At 37.9% G+C, this 25,137-nt stretch overlaps 2 protein-coding genes across 3 annotated transcripts in view; both read right to left on the reverse strand.

Moving 5' to 3' along the window:
- The window catches only part of LOC113414726 (prominin-1-A-like), a 36,771-nt gene extending 23,890 nt beyond the window's left edge, over positions 1-12,881 (reverse strand). The window contains exons 1-4 of the mRNA XM_087964673.1: positions 12,633-12,881; positions 10,363-10,756; positions 604-662; positions 86-291 (exon numbers count right to left, since the gene is read on the reverse strand). Of these exons, the coding sequence (XP_087820799.1) occupies positions 86-291; positions 604-662; positions 10,363-10,492 (395 nt within the window). The 5' untranslated portion in view covers positions 10,493-10,756; positions 12,633-12,881. The remainder of the gene's footprint in view (positions 1-85; positions 292-603; positions 663-10,362; positions 10,757-12,632) is intronic.
- A 6,726-nt stretch (positions 12,882-19,607) lies between these two features.
- The window catches only part of LDB1 (LIM domain binding 1), an 84,854-nt gene continuing 79,324 nt past the window's right edge, over positions 19,608-25,137 (reverse strand). The window contains exon 11 of one of the 2 annotated variants that reach the window (XM_087964678.1): positions 19,608-19,944. In XM_087964678.1, the coding sequence (XP_087820804.1) occupies positions 19,771-19,944 (174 nt within the window). In that variant the 3' untranslated portion in view covers positions 19,608-19,770. The remainder of the gene's footprint in view (positions 19,945-25,137) is intronic. The other variant, XM_087964677.1, reaches the window with a different exon arrangement.

Consider the following 25,137-nt stretch of genomic DNA (forward strand, 5'->3'; position numbering starts at 1 on the left):
AGAGACTTTTGAGATAAGCAAAAGGCCATACAGTAGTCACACTCCCACATGCTCATTCTGTTATTCTCCATAGAATGAAACTTACAGAAGAACAGCAGTGATACCCAGCAGAAAGAAAAAAAGAGTCCGTCTCTTGCAGGCAGTATGTTTATTCTGCTTCTGGTACATGAAACCTCCACAGTGTCCACAACAGCGGCAGCAACAGAAATAAAAGCCCACTAGTGGCACAAGGACAATGAACAGAAGACCAATGACAGTACAAACCAGGAAGCCTGCCTCATACTTGAGCATCTAGTGATGGAGGGAAACAAGAGAAAGTTAATAGACTTAACAATTTGTAGATGCTTTTCCACTTCATAATGCAGAAAGAAGGTCAGAAGACTAAACAGATGACTGCATCCAGGAGTGGGCATATTCCATTGGATTTACCTCAGATACCATCTTGTTTTACTACTTGTACTGCCTCGAAAAACCCACTGAGCAGCAAGTGTGTTATTTTCAAGTCTCAATCAATTAACCAGAGGACAAGGAGGCCTCAGCGTATCAAGTGTTAGTTAGACATCTCTACATTTTCATTAATCACAAGGATTACACTCTATTCACCTCTTTATACACTGTCTGATTTTGAAAATCTTGATGCTTGACCACGTATGTCAGGAGATCTAGAAAGAAGCACAGAGAGATTGATGGAAAATGCTATCGTTTATTTATTAACATTTAAGATAATCCATAACCAAGATTTGTTTAAAAATTCCTGTCTGGATCCTCGATCGCCAGACTGAAAATGCCATTTCTCTAGATCCCTTTCTCCAAAGTTATTTTACTATTGCATATGTGTATGGCAAATATAGCATTTTTAAAAGAGTGAATACATTTTTCATTCAAGACAATTAAATGAAAAAAATGCCTAGAAGGATTTCAATATTTTGACTTTCCCCACATATTTCTGTCTGGTGTATCACTAACTAAGGGGGCGTGCATAAGCAGGGGGCGTGCATAAGCGCACCAACGTGCCTACCGTCCCTGTCCTATTGTTTCTCTTATTCTTTTATTTTTCTTATATGTACCCATTTCATGTATTCACAACTATGTATACATTTATACTTATTATCTTGTAAACAATTGGCAAATCAAATAAATAAATAAATAAAATAAAACTTAAATGTCCAGAAAAGGTTACAATGGCATGGAATTTGGGAAGAATCTCATGAACCTTTTGCCTACGGGCTTCTGGAAACCTTAGAAAGATACCAGTCTTAGAACACGTAAAACCTTCCTCTTTAGTTCCAGGAACAGGAAAATTCAGGATAGGATTAACTGGATTTAATCCTATCATCAGTTATTCCACAATCAGAAAAAATATATATTTCCTTTGCCTCTGCTCTGCAAACAATATTCTCTCTTTGCCTCTAAGTGGTGCAATGCTACATGCTTTGCAAATATTCTCTATTTTAAAGGTTATCAGCTTGGAGTGATCTGAAGGAACAGATGGAGTGCAATAGAAAATAGTCATAACAAATATTCTACCAAGCTGCTGAGCAACGCAGTGCGGATGAACACTACATGGGGATTGGCTACTTCTACAAGGAAGTCAGCTGAAAATATAAGAGTATAATGTATCTGTTTCATGCTAGAGCAGGGGTAGTCAATCTTTTTATACCTACCGCTCACTTTTGTATCTCTGTTCGTAGTAAAATTTTCTCTAACCGCCCACTGGTTCCACAGTAATGGTGATTTATAAAGTAGGGGGGGAAACCCCTACCGCCCACCATGAAAGCTGGAATGCCCACTAGTGGGCGGTAGGGACCAGGTTGACTACCACTGTACCAAATCCATACAGCAATCAACTCTACACCAGTGAAGAACCGATCTGCAGATCTGAAAATCTCCACTATTCTATCTAATCATGAGAAGCTGTTAAAAACATGGCTCCATGACCAAACATTATTTTTTCCTTTTTTCTTTTCTACTCACGATAAATAACTCTTTAACATTAATCATCTTGTAACAATTTTGTACAACTTCAATAAAGTCCCAAAGGTGCTTTTTCAAGAGGAAACTGGACTTTCTGGACCAGAAAGTCCAGTTGTGTCTTGAAAAAGCACCTTTGGGACAACCTTGACTTGGATAACCAAGAATCTCCATAGACAACTTCAATAAAGGCACCTTTATGAATTTTCATATAGGTTTTCCTAATGGTCAACATATCGACTATAGCTTTTTAAACTAGAACAGTGATGAACAACTTTTTGATTGCCAAGGACTGTATATAATACTTGGGAGTAGATTAATAGATGCTAACAATCAGAGGTGATATTCAGCAGGTTCTGACCAGTTCTGGAGAACCGGTAGCGGAAATTTTGAGTAGTTCAGAGAACCAGCAAATACCACCTCTGACTGGAGATTTTACAGTATCCTCCATCCCCTGCCACGCCCACCAAGCCACGCCCACAGAACCGGTAGTAAAAAAAACTGAATCCCACGACTGCTGACAATGTATATCAGCAGTATTGAAATGTTTAGTTTATGGACTGCTCTTTTAAGAGGCCTTTATTTTTTAAAAAGCTTTGATAAGACAGTTTTATGACCTACACCAGTGGTGGCATTTGACCAGTTCTGCCCAGTTCTGGAGACCCAGTAGGAGCGATTCTCTCCAGTTCTCTCCGCTGCTCTGCTGTTGGGCCCACCCACCTGCCCGGGCTCCCCTACTCACCTTTATCCACTGAATTTGAAGCGCAGGTGCTTTGCGCAGCACAGAATAATGCCACGTGGCAGCTGCTGAAGCAACCAGGACTGTGCAGGCTTGCAGGAGGCAAGTTAGAATGCCTCTGCGCCTGTGCAAAGTGCGCGTTTGGCACGCACATGCACGCAAAGTGTGTGCACACATGCAAACTGCGCCCATCAAGCCACACCCACCAAACCGGTGGCAACAATATTTGAATACCACCACTGACCTACACTATAGATTTAATGTTTCATGACCAAAATGGCAGCATGTACTAATTTTCAGATATTATTTGAGTGGCCTTGGGACAAGATGCAATTCACCTTTACATTAAAAGAAAAATACTTAGTGTAGGTGTGGTTTTTGCTTGTTAAAATATAAGATTTTTTTTTAATCCATGTAGCAATAAGGAGTGGCGCAGTGGCATAGAGGTAAAAATGCTCATCTCCCACACGGGAAGTTGAGAGTTCAATCCTACAAAGTGACAAAAGTTTCTCTATCAGGGTGCAAAGAGATAAAATCAGCTGTGAACTCTGGGAAGGCATCGGGAAGGGGATCTAGCCAGTAAATGTTCAGCTCCATTAGTGACCTTGACCCCACGCCAAAGCAAGAGATTAGAGTCGGAAAGAGGAAAAAAATGTGTAACAGTAGGATTAAATGATTTTCAGGTTTGGAAGCATACCTATCAGTCAGATTGATGCCTCAGCACATTTTATTTTCGTAATTGTATATTGCATGAGAATTTATGCTGTCCTCCATCAAAAAAACCACTCAACTTGAAATGTAATCTCCAAGCATCAAAATCTTGTTGCAGCTTTCCAGCCCTCTCAGCTGTTTGCACTTCCGGTAAAACTCACTTTATTTGCATAAATATCTCCCTTGTTTACCCATAGCAAACATTTTTGGTTTTGTTTCCTTTTAATGCATTGTCCCACCTTCCCCTTATGATCTTGGTTTTCTAAATGCTACCCTGGGAACTAATCTCCTATGAAAGGCACTTTATATAACATAAATAACTTAGCAGAGATATTTTAGTAGGATATCAGGGATAAATTAGCAGGATAATTAATCTTGGCTTAACTCAAGATAACTGTCTTCAATGTTTCATTTATATTTAAGCAAATGAATTCATATAACAGTTGAAATTTTCTCATTGGTCCATGTCATGCTATTTTGTAACTTTTATAGAGATTGTAGAGATTGAGAGATAGAATCATTATTTAAGGCATTACTTGATTATCTGGATGCATTTTATGTTTAATATCTCTGATTAAATACTCTAAAATAACATATTTGTGGTGAAATTTGCATTATTGCAATGCAAAACTTGCAATTAGTCAAGCTGTAGATTAGATGGATAGACAAATTTTACAGACACAGTAATAATTTATTTCTATTCCTTATTTATTATTTATTTTGTATGCTGCCTTTATTATTTTTACAAATAACACAAGGCAGCAAACATAACCAACACACCTTTCTCCTCCTATTTTCCCCACAACAATTCTATGAGGTGGGGTTGGGCTGACAGAGAATGATTGACCCAAAGTCACCCAAGCTGGCTTTCATGGCTAAGATGGGACTTAAACTCAGTCTCCTGTTTTCTACTCTGGGTCTTAACCACCAGAGTATAACAACAACAATAGAGAGAACCGGTATTGTTGTTGTTCTGCTGCTATTTCATGTCATTTTTATCTGAGAATGCAAATGAATTTTGATTTCTTTGTTAATTCAATCAAATAAATGTCATATCCATGCATTCCTATCATTATTTATTATCTCTAGTTGTTTAGCTTTTTTATTTTTATATTTAACATAAACTTTAAATATAGGACAAAATTGTGGCATCTATTATTACCAACTTATAGACATTTTTATATATTAACTAATATTATACTATGTGATACTACATAAATACATTATAGCTATTTTGTGTATGTGGGTATCACAATATAACTATGGTTTATCTATTTTTTTTTATCATGCTGATCAGTTCTCATAATGGCAATGTTAATTTGAAATTTTTTATCAGCAATTACCATTAAAAATAAGTATTTCCTAAAGAGGATGAGTTACTTATCTTAGTAAAAAAAAAAAAAGTACAGATCTCTAAACTGCCCTTCATTAAACTTTCAAATCTTCAAGAAAATTTTATTCTAAACCCCATCCCGACTGTGGAAAATTTAGAATAAATTAAGCAAACTTAAGTAGATATGACACAATAGCATGGTTTAAAACTAAATGCACTGATACGTTAGTCTATAATCTTTAGAATTATATTTAACAATGACAAATGTGACATATTTTAATGGAGGGAGAAAAGAAAACAAAAAATCCAAATGTACAAACTAGAGAAACTGGTTAAACTTCAGTATTATCAAACTTGTGTCTTACTGGAATGTGATCCAAATATGAGTCAGTTGAGTGATCTTATAAAAAAGGAGATGTAGGAGGAAACAGTAAATCAAAATATTGAGCTATAATACAGACTCGTTTTTCATAAGGCTAAATGTATAGTATTGTACTTTTCAAACAAAAAGAAATACTCCAAAGAGTTAAATTTGAGATGTAGGGAAAAAATTACTGGGTTCTATTTAATTCATAGGTCTAAACAATGGCAACTAGAAAAACAACTGAACGCTTGAAAAACTCACAATCTAAAAGATAATGAAAAGCCATGTACAGGTGTGTATACAAATTATCCAAACATACAGTGAGCACTGATAGGTCAGGGTACATGATTCTAAAACAAATGGGAAAGTTTTACAACATAGAATGTTGATAATTGGAGACCCTGTTAAGAGTCCTCTGAAAAGGTGCCAACCTTACTTTGCCATGTCATTTTTGTATCTCTTTTCCCATCTTAATATGCTAGTTTTCCTCCACCTACTCTAACTAATTTCTTTATTCTGCATTTAGAAACAGACTGCCTGGAGATTAAGCAAAAAATTAATGATTGACTGAACTGGAACAGCTCCTTTACAATAAATAAAAATGTTGGTACTCAAAGCCTTTAATGAAAAACACAGCAGCTGCCAATGTATTGCAGGAAGTTAGCACCCACATCTCTCCTAGAAAATTGAAATATCCTAGGAAATATTAAAAAGACAGAATATTTCCCCTAAAAGGAGTAGAAACTCAAGAGCAGAAACACCTCAGAAGCAGAAGCTCATCCCCACCTTTGTTAATGGGTGGGCCATTAAGGCCTGGGCCATAACAAAGATCTCCAGCTAAAGGTATAGCAATTGCCCAAGAGCCCTTTCAGTGCATCATCATCCAGCAAGGCTCAACCAAGCCTGGAACTCAGGAAAGCCTAAAAAGTTAGCTAAGACCCCTGGGAGTCTGACAGCCAATGGGATACATTTCTTACACAGGAACAGGAAACACTAAGGTATATAAGGGTCTCTCAGCATCTTGGCTGGCCCTTCTTTTTCTTTTCCTTCACCTTGGAGCATGTGATCATCCTTCTTTGGAGCTTCAAGCCATTTGGTCCAGTCCACCATTAAACCATCTTTCCAAATAGCCTCCATGTTTCCAGTGTCTTTTTCCCCACTTGGAACTGAACTCAGAAGGATAATTATTCCAACAGTATAAAATGGACTTCAAAACAATCTTCATATCACTTTCTCCATGGCCTATTAAACTACCACCCTTTCCAAGGATGGGCAATTTGTTTACATTTATTTGTGTGTGTGCGTGTTTATTTGTCCAGACACTTTCTCCAGACACTGTGATCTGGTGTCAGTCAAAGATAAAGTAAAAAATAGTCACAATAACAAAGGTCTGTGATTGACAGAATAGCAGAATGGTAAAACAGCTATGAAAGAGCTGGATTCTGGTCATTATGTGGCCTTGTTGATTAGAATGCCTACTGTAGGGGTGCCCAAACTTGGCAACTTTAAGACTGTAGCTGGCTGAGGAATTCTGGGAGTTGAAATCCACCAGTCTTAAAGTTGCCAAGTTTGAAGACCTCTGGCCTACTGCCTAAGTCCAGTGCTTCATAGGCAAACTCTGCCTAAGGATGTAAAATTGTAAAACAGAAACATCCTGGCAGGAAAAAGCCACCATAGAAATATTTTACTTGACACCAGATATCCAAGAAAACCTAGCATTCTTAAAAATAAAAGAACTGGTGCCTTCATGGAAAGATAACTGTTAAATACAACAAATACACTGTTGCTCAATGCGCCTGCTGACCTTAGATTCATTTTTAAAGGGTAAGATAAACTAAGAGTACATACTCCTTAAATAGCTGCTTGCTATTTAATAGTTAAAGAGAAGTAATAAAACACAGAGACTACCAACTAAGAGGGGAATAGGTGGCTATTCTTCAAAGCAAAATATTGCACCAAGTGGGCCTTTAAAGTTATTTGTATCTAACAAATTTGTAGTTTCATACTCAATGATTGAAGGTCCAGAAGAGCAATAATTAGAAGAAGATTCTCAACTTTCATTAGCTATTATTCTCAACCCCTTTAAGCTGCAAGAGACTAAACACATGAGCTTTAAGAATTTTCTCTAGCCTTAAAAGAGAAAGAAGCCATAACTTTCAGGAAGGACACAAGGGTTAGGTTATCAAGTTGTCTACAATCTGAATACAATTCAACATGCAACACTATTGTCAAAAGGATCTTAACATTCTGAGTTGCATCACAAGAAGCATTATATTCAAGATAAGAAATCATAGCCTCAGGGCCTGCCTCATTATTCTAAAGAATGAAGCAGCCTCCTTAGGGTCAAACTGATACAGCTATTAGCAAACTATTTAATCCTTTTCCCGTCCTTTCCTTTGTATACAATGGAGGATGTATGTGTGTTAAAACAGAAACTGCAGGGCTTCAACTGAGCTTCAATTCAATCTGGATAGAAAACAACTTGACTATAATTAAGCACACTGTAGTTACTAGTGTATTTCAGGTTAAACATTTGAATGAACAGCATGTTGGCTACTTTAGAACTTGAACTAGTTCAAAGCACAGATTTGGGCTCGTAAGTGGAAGGAGATACTGCAAAGCCATCTCTCTAAGGTTTGAAGAGATCTATACTAGGTTTCTAAATCTATTTTGAAACACTGTTCAAAGAGTGGTGTTTGTATTTAAACCTTGTGCAGACACGATATGTAAAAAATAATAATCTTATCCTATGTTAATCTTTTCAGGGGCTTGAAATATCTGATCTGAAGGAGAAGGCTGTAGAGCAGGGGTGTCCAACCTTGGCAACTTTAAGACTTGTGGACTTCAACTCCCAGAATTCCTCAGCTGGCTGAGGAATTCTGGGAGGTGAAGTCCACAAGTCTTAAAGTTGCCAAGGTTGGACACCCCTGCTGTAGAGGACAGGCTACAGGTATTTTCTGCTTTGGGCCTTGCTAGGAACTCTCTCTCCACTGTATCAGATACAGACTTTTATTTCTCTCAGGCATTTAACCCTGGAATATTTGTAGTAAAATATATTTTTCATTGTGTTTTCTGTTAAAATATCCTATTAAAATGTTAAAAGTACCACAGAAATATTTTTTAAGAAAAGAAACAAGACACCACTTCCTCCAGCTTATTCAACAGTGGTAAATTTCATGTTCTTCACTTGTGGAATCAAAACCACTAGGGAGGAAAAAAGGCTGGGAAGCCAACCTTGATAAATAGCCCAGTGGAGGCTATAGCTCCTTCACCCTCACCCCATTTTTCCTATTAAAACACAGTCCTGTTGCTTGTCAGCAGTGGCAGAATTAAAGCTCCGCAGCTCCAAAGCTCCACAGCTTTGCCATTGCACTTACACTGACATTCAGCCATAATATTGGAGATTTCAGAAGATTGTTCTAAAATAGTTCATATATTTATGATGAAAAGGAGCATTTTCTGATTTTATTTTTTTTTAAAATCCTGTCTTTATTATTTTTATAAATACTTCAAGGCAGCAAATGTTATAATACTCCTTCCTCTTCCTATTTGCTGCACAATAGCAATCCTATGAAGTGAGTTGAGCTGAGAGAGAGAGAGGGAGAGAGGGAGAGGGAGGGAGGGAGGGAGGGAGGGAGGGAGAGAGAGAGAGAGAGAGAGAGAGAGAGAGAGAGAGAGAGAGAGAGAGAGAGAGACTGGCCCAAACTTACCCAGCCGGCTTTCATGCCTAAGGCAGGACTTATTTTAAATTACAAACTTTGTGCAATTAAATTACAAATAGTGTAAATTTCAGGGTAACTATACTGTACCATTTAACACTTTTGAACTCTTCCACAGAAGTTTTATTCGAAGCATTGACACAATTTAATAGAAAACAGCATTAATCATATAACCAAAATTGCATGAAAACAAGTGGAAGGTTTTGTGTTGTTCTTCCTGGACTGCCTATGAGTAAAAAAAACGTTTACTGGAAACAAAAAAAAAACCCTCGTAGGTTCTTTTATCATTTCGTTCTACTCCATGGTGAGCCAGCTCTCTACACCTTTCGTCCTTCACTTTCGGACTATGAATTCAGTGTCTAGCATCTGCCCAGAATTCAAGTGGACCTTTTCTGGTTCTGTTCTCTTTTTCAAGTGACTGCAGACTTGTCAGATCAAATGCTTGTTGGGTTCTTTGTTATTTAAACAAGGTTCTTTGCACTTTAAAAAAAAATCTGAGAAGAGATGATTGACATTGGAGCTAGACCAGAAAGAGAAAGTATTTTCTAATTGGCATAAAGAAAACTCTATTTGTAAATAGCCTATTTTTACTGTAAGCTGGAAAAACAGGTTATCCCGAGTTCAGATCAGGGAGGAAGACATGTATGCAGAATGTCACAGACAGGTCTACTATGTAGTAGTCTATTTCTCAGAAGGATTGGAAAGCAAAATTTATGTGTGGAGTCATGTTACAGTTTCAACACTTTAACATGCATCAAAAACATTTGACCCCCAAACTCAGGTTTCATAGCTATCAGAAACAAAATCTGGCCCAGAACTGCTTTTCATTAATAATGTTCCTAAAACTCTTCTCTTCAAAAGAAAAAATATTAAAAATGCATAGCAAATTACTGAAGAACATGAATCTTACCGATGGCAAGGGGATTAATTACAACTATTTGAAAATTAATGCTATTTTTTCTGAACAGAGCAGTTATTGATTTTTCAATTAATATGGGCATTCTCCAAAGATTAGTTCATCTTTTTCAATATGTGATGAAAGAAATATTGTGAAATAAATGTTCCATAGACAAATAGTAATGATATTTACCTATCAGGCTCAAATATACAGATGGACTAACCCCTCCTAAACACCCTTATTATCATACCATTCAGAATTTCAATGCCAGTTAAACCAGGTACAATAAATCAACAACACCTTTCTCATTTCAGCATGATAGCATTGAGTATTTTGTTTCCAGTACTGTTTCATTAAGACAGTTAAATTGGTTTTCCCCCCACTATGCCATAGCAAACTCACTGCATTTGCTTAGCTGGCATCAATCTTGGTATTCAAATAGTTAAGACTGTCCTAAGAATTCTCAAATTAAATGTGTGTGTCCTTCACAACATTTAATCTGAGGAGTCTACACAGTGAGGGGGGAAAAAAACGGCTGACCAAGTTTTATGAAGAACCCAATGGCATTCTGTACTAAACTGGTTATTGATGATATGGAAATGGTTCCTGCATTATTATAATTCTTACCTTTGGGGAAACTGTTGGGTTGTACAATCCCCAAGTAACCGTGCACCATACTGAACAAGCCTTGTAAATCAGCATGTAAGTTACTGGGTGGTTGGTGATAGGTGGGCTGTGTGAAGTTTTGAAGAGGCATCTTCAGAGGGTGAATAGGCAGCACAATCCCAAGTCCTAGGACAAGTTAGAAAGCCTTTGTGGATCTTCAGGAGTTTGTTTTCTTCACAGGAATCTCTGTCCAATGCTGCTCTACAAGCACCTTCCACTTAGATGTAATACTCTTTGAAGCTTCCTCTTACCCCGGAAACCTAGGTGATGATAAAGCAGGAGTGTACCATAAAGTATGAATAACCCAGCAACCACCAGAAAAATGTCAGATGAAACATCAAACGTTATCAGTTTCCTTATGAGAAAAAAAATAGGATAAGGAAGTTAATATGGATTTTTTGGACAGGTGACATTCAACTTTCAATGCTCAAATAATGGAAGGGAGGGTTGAAAGCCCCAAAGCCCCTTAACCCAGTTGTCCCCAAAATGAAGCCATAAGTACATAAGAACAGTCTGGAAAAATTAGACAAAGCCCATCTCAATCTAGAATATTGCTTTTCACAATGGCCAATCAGACATCTTTTGGGTGCTGGAAAGAAAACATGGAAATAGGCAAATTATCTTAGGGAGCAGGAGAAATCAGGGTTCTCTCTGATGTATATATATATATATATATATATTGTCTCAGTCATATTCCCAATCAATACCTTCTTTTTTTTTTTCAAACCTGAAGAATTGTAGCCTTTTCTCAGGAGGAAAAGGTTGAAACCTTCTCTATCTGCCTAAATACAGCGGCTTCCACAAAACATTAGAGAGCAGAAGTCCTTTTGCACTCCAGTTCATTTGAAAACTTCCTATTATTTTCCCTTCTGCCAATCAGAGTGATCAACAGGACACAGACATAAAGTATAGTGGTTAGTGGAGGAGCTGAGGACATAGAAGAAAAATGCCAGTGTAAAAATATGGCGGAGAAGAGCCCTTATTTAGTAGGTCCATGTTAGAAGAGGAAGATGGCAGACTTATTTAGTTGCTGTGTTACTGTTAGAATGCAATGATTATCCCATAATTCAACAGATATTGGGTCCTTGAAACACCTGTGTCACCTACTTTAACTAACAGATTATCAGAATTATGAGACATAATCTTAGAAACCCTATCCTTTAATACCTGCTTAACACAAGCACTCCGAGAGAGTATTTTTCTACTTTCACATTTGGAGGGACAGAACCCCATGTATTCTCACAGGAGATTAATGGGGGTTCACAGGAGATTAATGGGGGTTGGACATGAACCACGTTGCTCCAACTGCACATTCCCTACCCACCCTTAGTTCATGCTAACGGGGCAGGCTGGTGGGGGATACATCCTGTTCAATACTTGTCTGCCTTACCTTCCAAAGTAACGCCCAGAGGAAGGTGCAGCTCTGGCTACCTCAGCTTCCCATTCACCTCCCCTCTACGCACCTTTTTTGAAAATAACTTCCCAGCTTCACCCTAATGCCTTATGTGTCCAAACACACTTGGCCAATAAAGAATTCTATTCTGTTCTATTTTTCCTGCCTCTCCTTTCCCGGAGAAGAAATTCAGATGCCCCGGATGGGAAGTGGGTCCAACTTTGCTACCAGGCGCCCAAATTCTTCCAAACGCTGCAGAAAAAAAGGAAAATGACTCGCCACCTGGGAGGAGGTTGGGGGAATGAGAGGGGCCGGAAGGGGGCCGCGGGAGCCGGAGGAGCAAGACAGGAAAAAAAAACCGGGGCTTGGAGAGCCCTAGGAGTGCGCCTTTCCCAGGGTTTCTCCTCTCCGGCAGCGCCATAAAACTATTGTACTCAATCCTTAGTGAACTGCACCACAGCTGCAAATCTTCTCTGGGTTAAGCAAACCCGGCTAGATGAAACTGCACTCCCGACCCCTCCACACAGAGATGATAATTAGATAGCTAGGTAGCTAATAGGAGTGGGGGGGGAGAGAGAGAGAAGTAGCGTCGAATCGCGCGGGTTCAATCCGGATCAAAGCGCGCTATTGCTCAGCTCCAAGAGTTCCCCGCCGCGCGACTCCCACCCTCGTTTTCCCTGGCCCGGGAGAGCGAGCCGTCCGCAAAGTCTCAACTTCCCGTCCCTCCATCTGTTCCTCGCCCTCACTTCTTTCTGAGGAAAATTCACGAGAGGGGGGAGTAAGTGGGGGTGATGGTCACACACACACCCCTCCCGCCGTCGGAACAGAAGAGACTCACTTAATACTGCAGCTCCGCGAACACTGGGGGGCGCCGCGCTTGCGAAAGGAGAGACCCAGATCCTTAAAGAGGGTCGACGCGAATTCCCATAGCGAATTTGTCCTGCAGAAGGAGGGGCTGGACACGCGAGATTAGTTTCGCTACCCTTGGGATGTGATCCAATCCCAGCCCGACCTTTCCTTCCTTCTGCGCCCTCGCTTTCTCTCTGGGCGGCTGGGCTATTCTCCGACCTCCAAAAATGCGACTGGTGGCAGAGACGCTTAATGGTTGGTTTCCTTAACGACGTGAGCGTGGAGTCCGAGGGAGCGACGACGCTTAGACCTTCTAGAGCCGGGACTTTGGCAGCTCCCGAGAACCATTGGCCCCATTTTCTCCGCAGCCCCGCACGGAAGAGTTCTCGTTGACTTGTTTTTTATGAGTGGTGCCCTCAGTTTCTAACCAGGGTTCCAAGGAAACAACTCTGGTTCTGGCGAGAGGCGTAAGGTCGCCAAGGTCCCGTCTAATGCAACATCCTCCTCTGGCAAACGGGACTTCAAAGGTTTCTCAACAAAAGTAGCTTCGCACTTCCTCTGTTGAAATAAGGCCCTGAAATTGCAAAGGTAGCTTGCAGTTGGTATTTTTCATTGTTTCATCCATACCCCTGTTGTTGTTTTAAACCCTGTCAATTCATTTTTAAGCAATACCTCTAAAATTCCTCAGAAAGATAAGACCCGGTGTAGAAGGACCTGGAGGAAGAAACCAAAAGTGAGATATTGCTGAAAATATGAAATCTACCTACAGGTTGTTACAATTTCCATCGATTGGGAACAGAGAAATGAGATGGGAACTTGGACACCCAGATAGGGTGATAGGATGCTTGAAGTTGCATTCTGGGTTCAACCTAGAGCAGCTGAAATGAAGAAAAAATATTGCTAGTCTCATCCTGCTTTATTTATTTATACTTCCTATTTCTTAAGTGCCCATCTCCCTCAGAGATGTTGCCCTGAGATATTTTCCTAAAATGGGCTTTACATTTTTCTTACAGCCAAAATATCTTATTCAGCTATTTCTGTAATTTGGATAGCTTCTTTTGGCTGTCTGATAGTGGCTAACTTCCACCTAGGATTGTCCAAAAATAAACTCGGCTCTTTCAAGAAAGGTCTTTTATATGTGAAATCAATTCAAAAGTGAAAAAAATACTTTAGAATAATTAACAAGGACTGCAAAAGACATTGAATTGCAAACTGGCTAACCACATTTTAGCCTATCATGTCAAACAAAAGTAGAAAAGTAGTTAGAGAAACTTTAATTCTTTTTAAAAAGGTAAGCCTATCAGATACATTCAATTACTTTGCTAATTGCCACCACTGGGACTTAACACTTTCTAATATGTGGTTTTGGAGGTGAAGGCTCTGCATATATATTGCCCTCATGGAGCAGATTTAATGATGTTTTCTAAAAAAATCAATTACAGGTGAATGTACTGACCTAGGATTCAAGAACACTAATAAGCCTAATCCATTGTTCTGCCATAGACATTCACAGATTTTGCTTTACCAATGAAGGTGGAATTGGGATGCGGTTCAGATGCTGAATATTATCAGGTAAATGTAATAAGGCCAACCTGGGAAAGGATGTCAGTGCTACCTGCCAAGGAAAGTCTAGGGAGAGAATTTTGTCCATGAATCCAGAGGGACAATTCCCAGAAAATTTGGTGAAAAATCAATACAAGTTGTCCTTGACTTATGACCTCAACTGAACTCACATTTTTTTGTTAAGAGAGACAGTTAAGTGAGTTTTGCCCCCATTTTACTACCCTTTTTGCCACAGTTGTTAAGTTAGTTAAGTGAATCTGGTTTCCCCAGAAAGTTGCAAAAGGTGATCACATGACTCTGAGACTGCAACTGTCATAAATATGAGTTAGTTGCCAAGCAGCTGAATTTTGATCACATGACCAGGAGGATGCCGCAACAGCTGTAAGTGTGAAAAACAATAATAAATCACTTTTTTCAGTGCCATTGTAACTTCAAAAGGTTACTAAATGAACAGTCAGGACTATCTGTAATATCTCCTAAGCCTTAATAGGACAGGTATCTAAACAGTGATAAGATGCTAATACAATGCCCTCTCCTCTTTTATGTGATAGTAGAGAGAAGATCCAAGATAGCGAATAAGTATTAAGAGGGCCGAGAGAGAGGCTTAAGAAGAAGGCTCTGTTGCTGGCTGGTTATGCTGAAGGCCCAGCAAGAAAAAAAGCAGTGCCATCATATAACCTATTAAACGAAAGGGTAGAACTAAAAACAAAACAAGAATTAAAAGGATTAGGGATTGACCGATCATGGTGGCCACAGTTGCAAATACAATCCAGGTACGAAAAAGACAGGCAGGAATATGGGTTTTACAATGAACCAAATGAGCTGGATCAGATATTAATGGGAACAGATCAAAAATTAATTAAGAGGATATACAATTATTAACTCACAAATTGGAAGAAGAACAAGTAAAAGAAACAATGATAATTTGGGCTAAGAATTTTGGCTATACAATAAATCTGGATAGGTGGGAAAAATTATGGAATAGAAATCATAAACTTAAAACGTCAACAGCATACAAAGAAAACCACTATAAACTGTTTTACAGATGGTATTAATCACCTCTAAGATTAGCGAATATGTATAAAAACAAATCGATTAAATGTTGGAAATGTAATCAGACACCAGGTTCATACCATATATGGTGGACATGCCCCAAAGCCAAAAAATACTGGAAGAAAATGCACACATGGCTGGAAAATATGATACGACAACAAATAGTTCTGAAACCTGAGACATTTTTGTTGGGTATGATTTGAGGAAATTACAATAAGGGTAACACATATTTGATTCTACACATCCTAACAGCAGCTAGGATCGCATATGCACAATGTTGGAAAAACTCAGAAACCCCTGCAGACAATATTATAATTTAAAAAATTCTGGAATGTGCAGAGATATCCAACCTAACCCTAAAATTAAAGGAAAAGAAGATTCGGACTATTTCATAATATTGGGAACTATTCTATAAATTGTTAAATGACAGATATTGAGGTTAGAGGAGTGGAATTAGGTGAAATATGGTTTATAGCAGAAAGAAAAATAGATGAGTAAATATTTCTGACGGTTATATATCGATACTATAATGGAAGATAATATATGTTATAATATGTTATTGCATATTAGTTTATATATTACCACATATTTGTTTATATATATACGATCATAATGACAATGATGAAGTTTGTATGTTAACACCTAGGACACCTAGAGAGCACACTGCTCAACATAGAAAGGAAATGTATGATATAAAACAATTAAAATATTTTTTTAAAAAAAGAACAAGCAGCCAGGGCCACATATTTGAGGCCTAGGGAAGCTAAGTGTATGGAATGGCGTCACATATTTGGTGGTGTGTTTTGGAGGAATTGGGATGAGTTTTGGAGGTTATAGGGCCACAAAAAGTGAATTCAAGGAGCAAACACTGCTCTACGAATGACAACACAGTGTTCTTTGAGATTGTTTTAATGTTTTCTTGAAATATTCAGATTTTCCATGATAAACTATATTTGTCTCTTTTATTTTATTAAGCATTCATTTATTATAATGAACATTTATTACTAAATATCAAGTAACAGTAGACAAAATAAGCATTTTAAACTGGGGTGGACACATAGTTTAGATTTTTCTAACAAGTAGTTGATGGTTTCTGATTTAAAATAATTTAACTGACAAAATTGCACTTGTCCTGCACAATTAGCGTTCCAAGATAGCCTAATATCTTGTAATGGAATGCATTACATTACGTTATACCATTTTCATGGGATACACTAAATCATTTCATCATCCATCTGCCCTTTTATTTCTGGACTCATTTAATTACATCACAATTTTGCCCCAGATGGTTATGACTTGTGGCTCTTGGAGCTCTGATAAAGAGGAATGTACTGCAAGTGCAAACTCTGTCATTACTATAAATTCAGACACTTACCTCTGTGACTAGAGATACCACTTCAGCAATTCATTTACTTACAATAAAAATGCTTCATAAAAATATATCAGTGTTCACATCAAGTACAAATATCCATATGAGGCAGAATGTGAAGGTTTTATGATTCTTGGCAAGAACAGAGGGAGACTGAGAAGAATTTGTGAAGAGAACAAAAAAAAAATGAGAGAAAAATCTACAGATAGGAAGAGGAGATCAAGAGAGACCTATCATAGTTAGAGAAACAGAAGACGCCAGAGTGTAATACGTATGTTGACCAATATACCCAAAACAATACTTTGTGCATTTATAAATTTCAGTCTGATCTCCATAAAAATACATTCACTAACAGAATCTCAGCAAAATTGAAGGTCTGGCTGTATTCATACGACACATTGAACTATCACCATTAAATCATATTTTAGCTTTGTGTTTTGTGCAAACACATTGTACAGGTAATCCCTGCATTACGAGTGTTCCCTTAGCAAAAGTTCGAGGTTACGCGATAAACAACCCCTAGCGTTTATGAACAAGTTCCGAAACTATGAATGTTGCAGCACCATGGGAGCTGTTCACCCTTACGATCGACTGCAGAGGCTCTGCAACATTTACCCTGCCTATTCTCCCTGCTCCTGCACCGGGTCTCCATAGGCACTAGACCGGTGGATACTCACTTGTAAAGATCTTCACTTTCTTGGCCTTTGGTGCTTCAGGCCTTCGGCGAGTATGCAGAGAATGAAGGCCTAAAATATTGCAAGATCATGTGAGATCAGTAGCGTGAAATTTGGGGCACCAAAGCTCCATTTGGGGCTGAAAAATGCCGGACAAGACCTACGCACACCAAACGGAGCTTTGGAGGGGCGCACGTGGCTGATAGACTGGAGAGGAGACAGCTTGCTAGATCTTCACACAATAAGTGGCCTGTGCGGAGGAGGGGAAGCAATTGTGTGGAGCATGAGGTATTTCAGTGGGTCAGGGAGGTCTTCGGTGGTCTAATAGGTGGCCCCCCACGGCCTTCCCCTCCCTGAAATACCACATGTGCACTTAACAAGCGACGCATTTGGTTTGCGAATGCGTGTTTGAGAGGGAGTGATCGTGTTCAAGGTACAAGAGTCACTCCCACAAATCCTCAGCTTATGAATGGAATGGGCAGGTTCCGTTACATTTGTAACTTGAGGACTATCTGTATTGTATGTGGTTGTGGTAGCCTTAGTTTGATCTATCCACCTAGGGCGCTTGTAGAACCTTAAAACATTACATAGAAGCTTCTGCTGCTACTAAATGGAATGTGTTTGTGTTTTGATATGATTATACCCATCCTCTATTAGCTATATGAATTGCCAGAGCATTTCTGGTTTTCGTTCAAAGTTCTGGTGTTGTTTTTTTAAAGCCTTAAAAGTTTTAATTCAGGTGGTTTAACCCTGCATGTATTTTTCTGTATTTTAATATTATCTCAAAGGATTTATTGGTCTACCAAAACACTCAGTAGAATTGTATGTGGGCACCGAAGAGAAAACCTCCTGTCCCATAGTATTTTCTCCCTAATAAAAAATAGCTGATTCCATCTGTGTGTTATACCAAATCAATAGTTTAAATTGTGTTTAACTGAAAAGATATTATGTTTTGCTCTACACACCTGAAACAATATTTTGTTTTAATAGACTTACTGTAAATTTGTTTTAACCCACTAAACATCAGGCTGAAAAGTAAGTTGAAATGCAATGGGTAACTTAAGGGTGTGATAAAATATAGGTGAAAATGGTTGCTGTGTGAATATGGACTAAATACTATAAAAGATGAATACAAAAGACTTATATTGAGCTGGTTTGTACAGAGAGAATGAATGACAGTCAAATCATAAAACATATACAGGTAGTCCTCAATTTAACCACAATAGAACCCAAAATTTGCTAAGCAAGACAGTTGTTAAGTGAATTTTGCTCCATTTTATGACCTTTCTTGCCAGATTCTTGTTAAGAGAATCACTGCATTTGTTAAGTTAGTAACAAAGTTAAGTGACTCTGGCTTCTCCATTGACCTTGTCAGATCACAAAAGATAATCACATGACCCCGGGACACTGCAACTGTAAGTATCTGAATTCTGATCATGTGACAATGAGAATGCTGCAACAGCCATAGATGTGAAAAATAGTCATGTCACTTTTTTCAGTGCTGCTGTAACTTCAAACTGTTAAGGACTACCTGTACACGAAGAGTGGTTGGAGAAGCAGGGAAAGACTAAGGAAGGCATGTTGAGTGGACTAATGAGATCCTAAAAGAGAAGTGAGTTTAATGAGCAAAATATAGGGCATAAAGCAGTGAATGGATATAGTAGGAGAGTTTGCAAATAGATAAATATGAATGGCATCAAAATAAATTAAAATTGGCTATATTTCCTTTGATATTTTATTTTTATTATCTCTATTTTTTATTTCTATTTCTAACTTTTCTTTTCTTTTGTTTTACATAACAATGTTAATCCAGAAAGGAAGAGTACAAACATTTGGTATGTGTTATAAAGACCTTTCCATGTCATGCATTCCAAGTTTCTTAAATAACGTTTAGATCTTGTTTATTATATATGTAGGCAGTGGCAAATCAGTTCCTGTTACTAAGAAAAGTATACAATGCATGTCCATCATCAGGATCTATTTTCTCTTTTTTTTATTTTGACTTTCGCTATTATTTAGTGGTATTTCTTCTTGTACATATTTATTCCAATCTTATTCCGTTGTGCTAGATCTTCTGTGCATGTCACGCTTGAAGCTTTTGTTCAGTTGAGCTCCGACTCAGTTATATTTATTAACTCTGAAAGTGACACAGGATGAATATGTAATGCTAATCAGGTTTCCTCTGAGCTGTACTAAAGGAAAGGTGATTTTTCTTTTTGGTCAAAAGAACTTAGTAAGTTTTCATAATTCAGAGATATATAAGCCAGGAATTTGAAATAAAAAGCATGGGTGTGGCACTTTTATTAAATATGAGAAATTGGTGTTAATGCATTTATTTTTAATTTGAACAAGAATTAGTGAAGTTATTACTGTACCCCTCCTTTCTTGTGCAAATTATTTTATTTAGTCTCTTTTTCCTGTGAGAGGAACTAGCCCATCCTGTTCCACAGCATCGAAGAGGTCCTGCATCACCCATTTCCAGATGCTAAATTTTCCTGGTAGAGTCTGGAGAATGAAGCACTTCTGACAGAAACGTCCTTGTTCATTCTGCTAAGAGGGCCTTGGGGTAGAGTGAAGCAGTTGCCGGAGAGTCTCCTTCGGTCCTTTGAGAAGGGCATTCTCTTTGAAATCAGTTCATGCCTCTGAAAAAAAAAATCACTTTGCAAAACAAAACAAAATTCAAATAAAGATTACTGAAGAAAGAATACAGCATTGCTTTCATAGTTTGCTCTCTGCCCTTGAAACATATGCTTTACTCAAACTACAGTAATCTATTCTATTTGGTATGCTCTTTCTTAATGAGAAAAAAGGATAATTTCTGAAATGATTAATATTTAAACTTTAAATGTAACATGGCAACAGAAACTTTTAGAGAGGTAGATTAGGTTTGTGTTTTTAATGTCAGTTCTACTTTCATGAGATGAGCAAGAATTTCTTTAACAATACCAATGATAAAGTGATTTTGGTCCTTTCTGAAGTATATTGCTGAAATGAAGCAAGCGTAGGCAATTGTGTGGAAAGGAAGGCAGCCCAACTATCAGATAATAGATAGTGGGGAGAATAGTGGCAACCTATCGAGAATCTCTGAAATCTCTTGAAGCTTGTACAAACATGAGTCTTAATTTGCCTTCAAGGAGAAATAATTTTAAAAATTCAGTTTTCAAGCCATTCTAATAATATACCGAGCACTTCTTATAAATCCAAAAGTTTATCTGGGAAAAAAATTGTCTTAAAATGTTATTTGATGGTCAACATTAGTGCTTTGGCAACATGGGACATGTAAAGACCAGTTTCCTTTGTTGACAAAGGGGGTGGTGATGTCTGACGTGAAAAAAAACATTTGTTGGCTTAGTGATCAGAGCCAGTAAATGCAAATACAAAGCAAATAAGGCTTGCTATCGAAACCATGAGTTTAAAATAATGGGTGTGTCCTTTATAGCAACAATATAGGAAAAGCTAATTTCAGAGAAGCTACTGGAAGCCAGATGTACAGTATAGGAAATGGTATGTATGTGCCCAAAGCTTTCAGTTCCATTGCCACTCCCCAAGAATCTTGTGAGTTTAGATGCAGGAGCTAATTTAGTGTATGTCTGTGAGCATGCTGTTTTCTTAATATCTAGAGTAGCATTAAAAAGCTTGCTACTAAATCTGCCTGATACCCATTAGTTTACCTACTGTACTGTTTACAGACATTATATAAAAGAATGTAGGATGCCAAGCTCAGCATCAGTGGTTGGGAGGCTTCAGCGGATGACAAGAATCACTGCACACCTGAGACTAACTGCTGGCCAAACTCACCACAAATGCTGCTGAGCACCATCTTCTCTGTTTCATTTAGATTCCATGGTCTTTTAAGCAGAGCAAAATAACACAATCTTGCTCGTGAATTGGGAGTTAGAAATATCATCAGGTACAGTGATAGGATTTACCAAATGTAAACTACTATGATTTCCACCTCTGACCCTCCTACTAAAAAGGTTGCGGCCCATCCAAAGATCTCAAAATATATACACATACGTATATTAGGAAAAGCACACAGCTGATGGCTTCTGGAGTTCTTTTCAAATCTCTCAACCAGTAGAGACATTTTTATTTTTAACAAAATACATTGCAACTCCGTATATGTGCATATCATACATTTTGGGAGTTATATGCTTGACTCTGTTTTCACATTATTAGGAAGGAGAAGGGAGGAGGCATCAAGTGGAAGAATAGGTGTTGAGGCATTGCTGAGCTGCCTCTTCAGGGATTTTTTTTTTTTTTACTTCCACAATCCCTGGCCCAATTTGGCTCAAGTTCTAACACCAGCTTTCTTTTGCCAGTTCCCCTTTTAAACTAAGTATGAATCTTGTATTCCGTACAAGATGCAGAGTTATCCTGCAGATAAACAAAGAAAATGGTGAACATTTTTGCAAAATTTCTTTCCAATATTTGATTGGATTTGAAAGAATCACAAAATGTGTGTCACCTCCTACTTGCACTAAAGACAGAGCTAAGATCTTCTAACATCAGATCCAAAAATTACAAGAGGGAGACTAGCTCAAAGAAATAATAATTGAAGAGGTAAGAAAATAGAGACATGTTGGGTTCTGTACTGGCTGTGGTTTGTTTTTCTTTTTTTCTCTTTTGAATCAATGTTGACTCCTGGTAACTGCCTGGACAAATCCCTGCAGTTTTCTTGGTGAGATTTCAGAAGTAGTTTGCCTTAATGCAGTCTAAAGAACTATCCCTTTAAGTTTAGATGGACCATATGCCTGTCTCCTAAGATCAGATCTATCACATTCTTCCAGTGGGATCAGAGTCATAGGAAAGTGGGACAGACTAGAGCTATCTCTAAGGACAGGAGGGCAAAGGGGGTGGGAAAGACTAGTTTTTGCTGAATATTATTTCCAGTAGCACCTTCTGCTTATCAAGGTTTCATAGAAGCGATTGTGTCTTTCATCTAAGGACCGTTTCTCTCTTCCCTTCTAATTGGGTTTGAAAGTGCAGATTAGTCACTGCCTGCCAGCACCTCTTTATTGTTTCCCTCCTGCACTATCCCCACACTCTTCCTCCAGCCATAATTTTGAACCCAAATTTAGCAGTTTTAGAAGACTGCTGGGTCATTTCACAGAAATAGGTTGAGTGACAGATTTTAAGTATGGAGTGCCACCTGACCTGAACCAGTCCCTTGGGTAGCTTCAAGGTGGCTAAACCTCCACCTTAAGGAAGCCTGCCTTCCACCCAACCCCTTCTCACCATACTGAGTGATTGTTATTCCTACTAAGTGATGCTCATCATGAAATGGAACAAAGCTGGAGAATCTTGTAAATGTCCTTACAAGCCTAAAGGACAGTGCCACTCAGCAGTCTTACTATGAAGACATAAACAAGGCTTGGCAGTCTGGGCAGAATAATTTATGCCAGCCATACTTTTCTGGTGACTCAATTGCTGGAGGACTGTATGTTAATGCCGTTCCTTGAAAGAACCCTGTGTCCTGTGGAGTAAATTACAATGACTGGGTTTATATTAAGCTAAAACATCACACTAGGAAAAAGCACAATATGCTAAATCAAAGCCAAAAAAAGGTAAATTACAATTTAGAATAGGGGTGGGTAATCTGAGGCCCCAGAGCCACTTGTGGCTCACCACTCCCATTTTTGCTATGCTAAAAATCAGCAGTATGATTTCCTGCCATTGTAAGGTGATAGGGATATACACACACACACACACACACAGAGTGTAAGTTCTACAATGCTGTAATTTAGAAACTAGACATCTCTGGCTGTACCAAATTTGTTTCATCATTGCCCCCCTCAAGAGATAAAGTGAAGCACTTGGATTTCTCATTTTGCTTAAGCACATATGTGAACTCATTTATTTTGTGGGTGTGGAGATCCATTTTTAATCTTTGCCAAAATCTTTAAAAGCCTTTTAAGTAGATATGCCTAATTGTAGATATGCAACCTTCACTATCTTATCTCAGAACTCAAGAGTTATTCACAACTTGTAAAACAATCTGTATCCCTGCATATAGGTTAAATGTTTTTTAAAAAGAAAAAGCAAGTGCCATTTTTCTATTCTTAGATTTGGAATTCTTGAACAAGTTCTTATTCTACAGGAAACTGATTTATTTTTACAATGGGTGCGGCTGACAGGAACACCTTTGTGGAGATTAGCAATGCATAAGAACAGATGTAGGAAGCAAATTTACAATAAGCAGATGGAAGTGGGTAGGGCCACACTGTTCTGGCTTTGATATGGAATTTATTCTTTCTTTGGGAGCCATTCCTTGATACGGTGACTTTGTCTAGTATTGCATTGAAATATATTACATAAACATTAAGGTGTTGGGTTCATAATACACAAAACACATTCTATTCCTCCCCATTGTACATGTATTCTGGAATTCTTAAATGCAAAAAGAGAGATAGATATATATATTTTATAATTAAGTTTACCAACTTATTAAATGGAAACATAATGTTCCAGTTGTCTGCACTATTAGGACAAGACTGTTGATACGTTTTTTTTCTTTGTAATAGTCACAGGAAAGTGACAAATTGTCACTTTTGTATTATGCAGCAGACTATCAACAAATGCTCGTTTGTAAGAGACATTCCTTACATGCATACATGACTCAAAATACATCCCAATTGTTATTTATTCAATTTCTTTCCTGGTGTTCATGAAGATATCCCAGCTCAGGAAGCCATTTTAGCACCAACTTTTGGCTGACATAGGGGAAGAAAATACATACCAATAAATGGTGGATCATAAGCTGAACATGAACCAACAGGGTGATGCAATTGGAGAAAGAGTAAATACAATCCTACCCTGTACCAACAGAATATAATGTCAAGATTAACAGAAATCCAGTTCAGGGCATATTTCAGGATAATACTGACAAACTAGAGTTATATTCAGAGGAAATGAAGATGAAGTCTGGAAATAAAAAAGATGAACAGTTAGAGGCCCTGGGTATGTTTGGTTTGCAGAACATTTCAAGGAGACATAATAGTTTTCTTATAGTAGTATCTGGAGTTACTAAAACACATTGGGTAAAAATGTTCAAAGTTGTTGCAGCACTAAGGACAAAAAACAATGAGTTAATTACAGGGAAGTATTTTTTGTTGGATGTAAATGAAAACTTTAAGAGTAATAGTTGTCAAGCAGGTGGTCTCCTTTGCTAAGATGTTTAAAGAGAGGCAAGATGGTAATCTGCCAGGGACAATATACAGTAGAAGTAGATTATTATACAGGGCAAGAAGTTGCTACGATAGTGGATTACCTTTGTTTTCCAACATTGATTTTATCTCTTTAAATAATAGATGGCACTTGAGTTTTTCAAGTACAAAAACTAAAATATGCTGGTATTCAAGATTTCAATGGTAGTTAAATCACAATGGAGTAAAATTCAATGTTATTTTAAAGGATGTGTGTGTATCCATGCAGTAATAAAACAGATTATGAGCATATAGTTTATTAGTGATGTAAATGGCCCACAATTAAAATGTTCTCCCTTATAATCCATACCAAATTTATGTCACCAGCATACCACAATGATAGTTTTTTTTAAAAAAAATCATGTACAGTATCTGATCACTTTACAACGCAAGGCTGTCTGTTTTCCATGTCTCAGTACTTAAGACTGGTTGAGGGAATTCATAACAGAATTTTTTAGTGAATTTTTTTGGACACACATACATCCCTTTTGGCATTTGTGGGCTTTGTAGGATGGAATGGGTGCCTTGAGCAATGCATAGGCTTCAAAAGACATCCTTTAAACAGTTAAGGCTCCTAGTCAAACTCAGCTCCTCATAACTTAAGAGGCAAATTTACTTAAATATGGAAGT

The sequence above is a fragment of the Notechis scutatus genome, chromosome 4, assembly GCF_049901735.1.
Source record: "Notechis scutatus isolate UNSWTSFEM ecotype Mainland chromosome 4, rNotScu1.2, whole genome shotgun sequence".
In the NCBI taxonomy this organism is placed as follows: domain Eukaryota; kingdom Metazoa; phylum Chordata; class Lepidosauria; order Squamata; family Elapidae; genus Notechis; species Notechis scutatus.